This window comes from Sorex araneus, chromosome 4, assembly GCF_027595985.1.
Source record: "Sorex araneus isolate mSorAra2 chromosome 4, mSorAra2.pri, whole genome shotgun sequence".
Taxonomy (NCBI): Eukaryota; Metazoa; Chordata; class Mammalia; order Eulipotyphla; family Soricidae; genus Sorex; species Sorex araneus.
In genome coordinates this window covers 213,307,512-213,317,511 of record NC_073305.1, presented here as the reverse complement: position 1 = coordinate 213,317,511, position 10,000 = coordinate 213,307,512, and the positions used below count along the sequence as shown (strand labels likewise).

The 10,000-nt window shown below is 53.5% G+C and overlaps 1 protein-coding gene across 1 annotated transcript in view; it reads right to left on the bottom strand.

Annotated features, from left to right (window-relative positions):
* Window positions 1-10,000, bottom strand: part of TMC7 (transmembrane channel like 7) — a 34,104-nt gene that overhangs the window by 14,706 nt on the left and 9,398 nt on the right. The window contains exons 5-7 of the mRNA XM_004604310.2: window positions 4,396-4,541; window positions 2,180-2,327; window positions 733-906 (exon numbers count right to left, since the gene is read on the bottom strand). Of these exons, the coding sequence (XP_004604367.2) occupies window positions 733-906; window positions 2,180-2,327; window positions 4,396-4,541 (468 nt within the window). The remainder of the gene's footprint in view (window positions 1-732; window positions 907-2,179; window positions 2,328-4,395; window positions 4,542-10,000) is intronic.

The window sequence follows — 10,000 nt, the reverse complement described above, 5'->3', positions numbered from 1 at the left end:
TGGGGCCTCAAGGGATGGGGGGTGGAACCGGCCCCTCTCCCCGCCCCGAAGAGGCCCCGAGTTGCTGCCCACAAACAGCTCCTGGCTCCTGAACGGCCATGATTCCCAGAGGCACACAAACCAATCTCGGAACCCAGCGGCTTTTGGCAGAAATCCCTCCAGACTTATTGCTAAAATATCAGAAATCCAAAATCGTGCGGCCACTTTGTGGCTGCATGACATCATATGCTCTTCAGAATCAGCAATAGAAAACAAATTTTCTAGTGATGCCTTTTAGGCAGGTCTGATTGTTGGGGAAAATTCCAAATAATAATGGTGGGTCTTTTGTCGAAGTATTGAATGTGATCAAAGTGGAGAGAGAGTAAAGTGAAAATCATCTGCCACATAGGCAGGGGGAGGGGTGGGATGGGGGGTATACTGGGGTTCTTGGTGGTGGAACATGTGCACTGGTGAAGGGATGGGTGTTTGATCATTGTATGACCGAGACTTAAACTGGAAAGCCTTGTAACTGTTCTCACAGTGATTCAAAAAATAAAAATTAAAAAAAAAAATGTTTTGGGAGCCACAGCTGGCAACGCTCAGGGCTTACTCCTGGCTGTGCTCAGGGATCACTCCTGAGGGGGATGGGCGTGGGGAATGACCACCCCCGGGAGTGCCAAGGATGAAAGCAGGGTCCGCAGCCTGCAAAGCAAGTACCTCGGCCCCGGAACTAGGTCCTGGGCCCAGACTCACTTTGTTCATGTGCTCTTGCGAGAACACAGTGGCCTGGTAGATGGCGTAGAAGCAGGCGGCCAGGAGGGCCAGCACGAAGGCGTTCAGGAAGAACCGCAGGGAGTAGATCCTGAGCTTCTCTTCAGAGGTCCTTTCTGCAATTTTCTGCCGTATTCGTTCTTCCTCCAGATCGGCCTGGGGATCAGAGCAAAGCAGGTGTGGTGAGGGGGAGGAAGATTCAGGAGTCAGGGTCCACTGCACCCGCTCCGTTCACCTCTCCTCAAACCGTCTGACCCACAAATCCCTCCCCAGAGGACCCCCGTCGCCTCGCTGGTTACTGAAGGGGCCCAGCCAGGGCAGAACCGGAATTAGTTTGTCAAGATATCTTCCTGATGTTATTGTTGGGGACGGAGGTGGCCCTGGTCGAAAGGACAAAGCAGGGTCTGTCCCATCCCTCGTCGGGACCCTGATTTTGGGGTGCTAGGAACTGAGGGCAACTGAGGCTTACGTTGAGAGAGCAGATGCCCAGGAATGAATAATATTCGAAGCCAATTAAATCCCAAGTTACAAAAGCATAATACTGTCTTTTTGTGTCTAAACAAAAGGGACAGAGCTTTAAAGTAAACTACTCAAAAGACACAAGGAGAGGAGAAAGGCAATATTAGCTCACAATATAAGTTCAGTGTCTTAGAAAGCTCTGACCTTACAAATTAACAGTTTCATTAGGGGGAAAAGCTGATTAACTGGTTGGGGAAGAGAGCATAGAGAAGCGGTTACAGATAGACAAAGGAACGGGAGTGACTCGGGAGCACCTTGATGGGTGTTACCCGGATAAAGCTAAGCTCCTTGTGGCAAGGGTGGAAAGGACAAAGCAATATCATCCTACACTGGTCACACTTGACAGTGCTCAGGGGCTACTCTCAGCTCTGTGCTTGGGGCAGGGCGGGGGGTCACCACACTGTGCCAGGGATTGAATTGGGGACAGCAGATGCAGGGTGAGTGAACACCTTATCACTCACGCTCTGGCCTCCTTATTACTCATTCTCTTGCCCCGTGAAATTATTTGAAGGCGGTGTGTGTTATTCCTGTAAACCAGGATAATTTGGGGGGAAGAGATAAAGGGAGTTACACTTGGCGATGCTCAAGGGTGACTCCTGGCCCTGCACTGAGGAATCACTCCTGGCAATGTTGGGGGCACCCTATGGGATACCGGGGATCGAACCTGGGTCGGCCGCGTGCAAGGCCAACGCCCCCCCCCCCCCGCTGTGCTGTGGCTCTGGCCCCTACGCCAGGCCCTTCAATGTGACCATGTCCGGCTTCTGCTCCCTTTCTCCCCTCTCCAGCTCTGACAAGGCTGTTTCTCCCGGGGCAGGTCTCTCCCTGATCCTCCCGCTCCGAGGCCGGCTCCTCGCTGCAGACGCCCCGCATGGGCGCCCCCGCCTCCCGGCCAGCCCCGCTCGAGACTCACCCTGAGCTCGTAGCGCAGGCTGCTGTGCTTCAGCTCGGCCATGCTGCGGTTGGTGATGCAGAAGTCCCAGCCCGCGAAGACCTTGTTGCAGTAGCTCTGGAAATACTCCTCGCTCCGGATCAGGTTGATTTTGAACCCTTCCACGGACCTGCCCCACGCCCAGACAGACACTTTCCTTAGAGGAACGCCCCGTCCGACACAGGCCCTGTGTGGGCTCTGGCTAAAAGAAATAAGCCACGTGTGGCTGCTGTGTCCCGCCCGAGGACAGGGTCAGGTTCTGGATCGTTCCAGAAACAGGGGCTAGCTAAAGAGGTGTCTCAGCAACACCTTCCCCTCTGAGCAGAGAGCCTGATTCCTTGCTACAGCCCAGGGGTGCTGCATGGTACCAGCTTGCTATAGCCCAGGGGTGCTGCATAGTGCCAGCTTGCCTCCCGGGAGGGCACATGGCTGGAACTCCTATGACTTTATACACACATACACACACACACATACAACTCCTATGGCTTTATGGCTTTATACACATACACACCTTCCTTCATACAGCCTAGGGGTTCTTCATGGTACTAGCTTGCCATACACACACACACACACATACAACCCTTCCTTGATACAGCCTAGGGGTTCTTCATGGTACTAGCTTGCCTCACACACACACACACACACACACACACACACACACACATACACACACACACACACATATATACAACCCTTCCTTGATACAGCCTAGGGGTTCTTCATGGTACTAGCTTGCCTCCCGGGAGGGCGCACGGCTGGAACTCCTATGGCTTTCCCCACTTACACACATACACACACACACACACACACACACACACACAATGCGAGGTAAAATACAAGGGAAAGATTACAAATAAACTTTAACTAAGTTAGGGATGCTAGCAAGGGCAATATAAATTCCTCTAGGAGGAAAGGAGACAATACACTGATAAAGCCTAAAGCACTTAGGGTTAATATCCAACACAAAGGGGAGGTTGGAGATAGACTTTGGCTAAATTCAGGATGTTAGTAAGGGCATGGTGAGCTTCTCTGGGAGGGGGAAAGGGGCAATTCACTGATAAAGCCTAAAGCACTTACGGTTGGTATCCAACACATTCCTGTCCCTGGTCTTAGCACAGTGTTCCCGCTTATCTCTTCTGGATCACTCATCCACCTCACCGCATCTGCCAGGTTTCTCACACACACACACACACACACACACACACACACACACACATACACACACACACAGACAGTTCCCGCCTCCCACTTATCTCTTCTGGATCACTCATCCATCTCACCACGTCTGCCAGTTTTCACACACACACACACACACACACACACAAGCACAGAGTTCCCGCTTCCCGCTTATCTCTTCTGGATCACTTATCCACCTCACCACGTCTGCCAGTTTTCACACACACACACACACACACACACACACACACACACACGCGCGCGCGCGCAGAGTTCCCGCTTCCCGCTTATCTCTTCTGGATCACTCATCCACCTCACCGCGTCTGCCAGGTTTCACATACACACACACACACACACACACACACACACACATGCACACACACGCGCGCGCGTGCACACACACACACACACACACACACACGCACACCCACACACCCACATACCCATTCCTGTCCCCGGGTCTCTGCACACAGAGTTCCCGCTTATCTCTTCTGGACCACTCAGGTTTCAGTTCCCAAATCCCCTCGATGGCTTCCCCACTGCCCCATCCGAAACTGGCTCCCCCTTCCAGTCTGTCTCTCTTATTTCCTTCACTCCCGGGTCCCAGTGAGTCAAAGCCAGGTTTGGGGCACACTCGGCAGTGCTCCGGGACTACTCCTGGCTCTGTGCTCGGGGGACCATATGCGGGGCTGGGGATCAAACAGGCTAGTCGCGTGCCGGGGGGATGCCGAACGCCCTGTCCTCATCCTTCAGACCCGAGTTGGTTTCTGCCATCGTTAGCCAACAGAGACCCGGCCAGCCTGCACCCGGGCTGGAAGGCAAGGCGGGGACATCGCTGGTGCGGTCAGCGGCAGCTGGGTGGACACTTGCTCTCCATCAGCCTCCATTTGCTTCAGGTCTGGGCAGCCTCCGACACACACAGCCCGGCCCGGAATCTGCCCGTGGCTGGGGCCCCGTCCCCCAGGGGCCCGACGCTCCCCCAGACTCCGGCCACTGGAAGAGCATGAGAGAGCACACGCTACCTTTTCACGATCCAAATAAGGCTCAGGCCCAGGTAAGCAACTGTGCTTAACAAATAAGCCAGCGACAGGTCGTAGGTGAAGGTCTGGAACCTCACCCCGTCGATGGTGTAGTGCCCATAGAAGAGGCTGGTGTCCTCAAGGAAGCCCTGGGACGGGAGAGAGGCCGGTCAGCCCGGGGAAGTCACCGCTGGGAACCCACACTCCGGCGTCATGGAACACCCCCGAGTCCCCAGGACCACCCCGGAGGCCCCCGAGAGGAGCACGTGGTCAGCCTGTGAGAGGCAAACACAGCCAGGCCAGAGCGTTACCCAGAATGTTAGACCCCAAGCAGAGGGTTCCCCAACCTGGGTACCAACCACTGGCGAAACTCCTAACATGAAACCCCAAACTCATTAACATTCCAGAATACTCCTAAGAAATAAGACACCCCTCCCTAAAAAACTATCAATAATGGTAATAATGTCACTGTCACTGTTATCCCATTGCTCATCGATTGGCTTGAGCAGGCACCAGTAACATGGGCAGGAATGGTAATAATAGTAATAAGAATAAACATGGGTCAGGGAGATAGTACGGCGGGTAGACGCTTGCCTTGCACACAGCTGACCTGGGTTTGGTTCCCTTCATCAGCCAGGGTCCCCGAGCCCCACCAGGGGTGATCCTTGAGCAGAGTCAGGAGTGAGCCTGGAGAAGTGCCAGGTGTGCACCCCCCCCTTACACACACACGAACACACACACACAAAGGAAAAAATAATACACAGCTGGGGGCTGAGAGATAGGACAGGGGTTAGTTAAGGTTCCCATACACGGAGTCTGATTTGGCCAAAATAAGGAATGAAGGCGCAACAGACTCTATCGAGGACGAATACGCTGACTGCGAGACACAGGCCACTTCAGAGAGCCCCAAGGGAAGCTGACGGTGCCTGAGGGGTCGTTAGTGGTCAGCCTGTAAGAGGCAAACACAGCTAGAGCAGAGCGTTACCCAGAACGTTAGACCCTAAGCAGAGGGTTCCCATCTGGGTATCACACCCCCCCAAAAAAAAGATATCAATAATGGTAATAATGGAGCAATAGCACAGCGGTTGGGCGTTCGCCTTTCACGCGGCGGACCCGAGTTCGATTCCTCCGCCCCTCTCGGAGAGCCCGGCAAGCTACTGAGAGTATCGAGCCCGCTCGGCAGAGCCTGGCAAGCTCCCCGTGCGTATTGGATATGCCAAAAACAGTAACAATAAGTCTCTCAATGAGAGACATTACTGGTGCCCACTCGAACAAATCGATGAGCAATGGGATGACAGTGACAGTGACCAATGGTAATAATAGTAATAATAAGAAAGGTGGATCAGGGAGATAGTACAGCAGGTAGACGCTTGCCTTGCACACAGCTGACCTGGGTTTATTCCTGGTGGGGGAGATACTCATGATACCAGTTTGCTTCCTTGGGTTTGGGCGTGGGATTGGGCCACACTCAGAGGTGCTCAGGGGGACCCTATGGGATGCCAGGATCCAACCCGGGTTGGCCACGTGCAAGGCAAACACCCAACCCTCTGTCTCTCCCCACTCTGCACTCAGGGATCACTCCTGGCAGTGCTCAGGGAACCCTCTGAGATGCCGGGGATGGAACCCGGATTGGCCACATTCAAGATAAATGCCAAACCCTCTGTACTCTCTCTGGCTCCAGTCGTATTTTTTTTTTTTTTTGGCTTTTTGGGTCACACCCAGCAATGCACAGGGGTCACTCCTGGCTCATGCACTCAGGAATCACCCCTGGCGGTGCTCAGGGGACCCTATGGGATGTTGGGATTTGAACCCGGGTCAGCCGAGTGCAAGGCAAACGCCCTACCCGCTGTGCTATCGCTCCAGTCCCTCCGGTCGTATTCTTATGTTATCTGAATTAATTTCTCAGAGGAAAAGAAACTAGAAACAGAAGATTCCACAGTCTCCGGCACCAGAAGGTGGGGCCCACAGACCACCGAAGCCGCAAAACCACCCCGTGCTCACAGCAGGGTAACTGCTAGCAGTGAGATCTGGAAACAACCCAAAAACGCACAGTGACCAGGAGTGGAGACGGGTGACCTCAGGATACAGTGCGACCCCATTCATTTGCGCCTGTTGGGACGGGGGTGGGGGGGTGGGGGTATGGCACTGGAGGGGGTGGTGCTCAGTGGAGCAGGTCAGATGGAGACAGATACTGGAGGAGGCCAGCTGGAGGCTATAAAGTAACAAAGTAACAAAGCACTTGGGGGCCAGAAAGATAGTACAGTGGGTAGCGCGCTACTTACACGCAGCTGCCCGGGTTCGATTCCTGCCATTCCATATGGTCTCCCAAGCCCACCAAGAGTGATTCCTGAGTGCGACGCCAGGAGTTATCCCTGAGCATGCTAGGGTGTGCCTCCTCCCCAAAGGAAAAGAGACAAAGCACAGACAGACAAGAACACACACCCCCTTTGACTCCGACCACAGGACTGAGGCTGGCGGGGTCGGGGCATGGGCTGAGAGGGTCTAGTGGACGGGGTGGCAGGACAGTGGCATTTGGGTGGCGGGTGTGGGGTGGTATCACAGCGCTCTCAACGTGGATACTCTTGTAAACTAATGCTGCCTCAACTGTAAAAATTAACTAAAGGACAAAATCACAAATGGGCTGACGAGACAGTACAATGTGTCAGGTGTTTGCCTTGCGCGTGGCCGACCCGGGTTTGATCCCTGGCATCCCACAGGGTCCCCTGAGCACCACCAGGGGTGATTCCTGAGCGCAGAGCCAGGAGTAAGCCCTGAGCACAGATAGGTGTGGCCCCCAAGCAACAAACAAACAAAAAGCACAAAAAGCGTGCCCAACAACATGAGACCTTTGACTGGGCAGGCTGATACCCATCTGACTGCGACACAGGTCACCTGGGGCCTGGGCAGGAATTCGGCTGATTCAATCCTGAGCGTGGCTCAACCGTCTTCCACAAAGACAAACAGTGATTCAGTTTCTCTAGCCCTGTCAAGCCTATTTAGTTTGAATAGTTAAAAAAAAAAAATCTAATACCGGCAAAGTAACTCAGCCTTATCGTGGATAAGGCTGCTGTGTATCACCCAAACTTCACTGAAAGGTGTGGCTTTATCTCCTAGCAGATCTCTCCCCTGAGGGATATTTATAGGGTGTGGAGAGCTCCAAGCGGATTTCCCCTGGGTGAGGGCATTAAAAAAAAAAAAAAACGGGCAAAATTCAACTAGGAATAACTTTGTAAATCATAGTGCTTTTCTTTTCTTTCTTTTTTTTTTTTTTGCTTTTTGGGTCATACCCGGCGATGCACAGGGGTCACTCCTGGCTCTGCACTCAGGAATTATTCCTGGTGGTGCTCAGGGGACCCTATGGGATGCTGGGAATCGAACCCGGGTCGGCCGCATGCAAGGCAAACGCCCTCCCCGCTGTGCTATCGCTCCAGCCCCCAATCATGGAGCTTTAATCAAATAACATTTCAGAAGAAACAGGGCACGCAAGCCTGGCCTTAGATGCCCACATGCCTCATTAGCTGCAAGACCGAGTCCCTGAGCTATTTTTCCAGAGGGCGCTGGGGGTAGGGAGTGAGATCGCATCAGTAGTGCTCAGGGGCTACTCCTGGCTCTGTGCTCTCATGGATCATTCGCAGAGGTACTTGAGTTCTGGGGGTCAAACCGGGGTCAGCCACATGGCAGGGAAGCGCCTTGACCCCTGTACTATCTCTCCAGCGCTGGCCTTTGTCCTGACTCTGCCCATTTCACAGGGCGTTCCCTTCCGTCGTTGGCACGGTGGACATGTCCATCCCCACCCGGCAATCTCAGTTCTGGGAAACATGAGATTCAAGATGTAAAGGCTGCTTTTTCAGTCAAGTGAATAGATAAGTGCTTTCTTTTCATTTTCCTTTGTTTGAGGGGTGTGGGGTGGGGGCAGGCTGGGAGGTGAGGGGCTTTTCCAGGGATGAGACCCGGGTGCTCCACATCCCCAGGCATGTACCCTACCACAGAGCCAAATCCTGGCCAAAATGCAAGACTTTCTGTTTTGGGTTTTTTGTTTTGTTTTGTTTTGTTGGTTTTTTTGTTTTGTTCTGTTTTGGTTTTTTTCTTTTTCCTTCTTTTTTTTTTTTTTTTTGGCTTTTCGGGTCATACCCAGCGATGCTAAGGGCTTAGTCCTGGCTCTGCACTCAGGAATCACTCCTGAGGGTGCTCAAGGGACCATATGGGATGCTGGGGATCGAACTCAGGTCGGCTGCGTGCAGGGCAAACGCCCTACCTACTGTGCTATGGTTCCAGCCCCAAAATTCAACACTTTCTACTCACCTGTTCAGCCAAGTTCGGAACCTCAACAGTCTGGCACCTCCGAACCAGGACCCGAACTTTCTGATTTTTTTTTTCTTCATCTGTTTGCATTTTGCAATATTTTTGTTTGTGTTTAGGGGGCCACATCTGCTTGTGCTCAGGGCTTACCCCAGGCTCTGTGCTCAGGGATCACTCCTAGTGGGGCTCAGGGGATCGTATGGGGGGACGGGGGTCAAATCTGGGTCAGCCGTGTGCCAGGCAAGCATCCTGCCTGCTGTGCTATCACTCCATGGCCCAGAAGAAAAAACATTCTAAAATCCTTCTGAAAGTAGTCTGAGAAGGACAGGGTTCATTCTGTGCTTCAGACAAGCTGGAATCAACACACTGTCTGTTCACAGCCCGGAGACTCAGAGCCAGGAGTTACTCAGGACTGACTCCTGGCTCTGTGCTCAGGAATCATCCCGGCTGGGCTTGGGAGAGAGAACCGAGGGATCGAACCCAGGTTGGCCGTGAGCAAGGCAAGCATCCTACCCTCTGTACTATCACTCCAGCCCCCAAACTTTTTTTTTTTCCGGGACAGAGGGGGCTCCCCAGCAGTGCCGGAGGTGGGGGGCACAAGGATGACCCCTGACAATGGGTGGTGCCTGGGACCCAACTTGAGGCCTCCAGGTTGCCAGACACGTGTTCCAGGCCTCTGAGCAACCTCACCCGCCCCGGAATCAAGAGAGTCATCGGGACTGAGGAAACTCGGGCACGTGCCTGCACACGTGAAGTCGGGGGAGAAGGAGCTCGGGGGCTCCAGGAAGCCCAAATGTTAAGGTGCTTCAAAGTCAGGGAGATGAGGGGCTGGAGTGATAGCACAGCGGGTAGGGCGTTTGCCTTGCACTCGACTGACCCGGGTTCGATTCCCAGCATCCCATATGGTCCTCTGAGCACCGCCAGGGGAGATTCCTGAGTGCAGAGCCAGGAGTAACCCCTGTGCATTGCCAGGTGTGACCCAAAAAGCAAAAAAAAAAAAAAAAAAGTCAGGGAGATGAAATTCTCTCCAGGTTTATTTTCACTGGATGGAGGTGGGGGGGTGGGGGGCAGGGGGGTGCTGGGGCAGGGCCAAGCAGGCCTCAGAGAACCAGAAAGGGACAGTGACCAGAAGAGACACATCCATGCTCCCTGGACAGGGGCCCGGGCCGGGGAACACTGGCCCAGCCAGAGTCCACCGACGCCCGCTTCTTTTTTTTTTTTTTTAATTTATTTTTTAATTAGTGAGTCACAGGGAGGGTACAGTTACAGATTCGCACATTTTCGTGCTTGTTTTTCCCTCATGCAATGT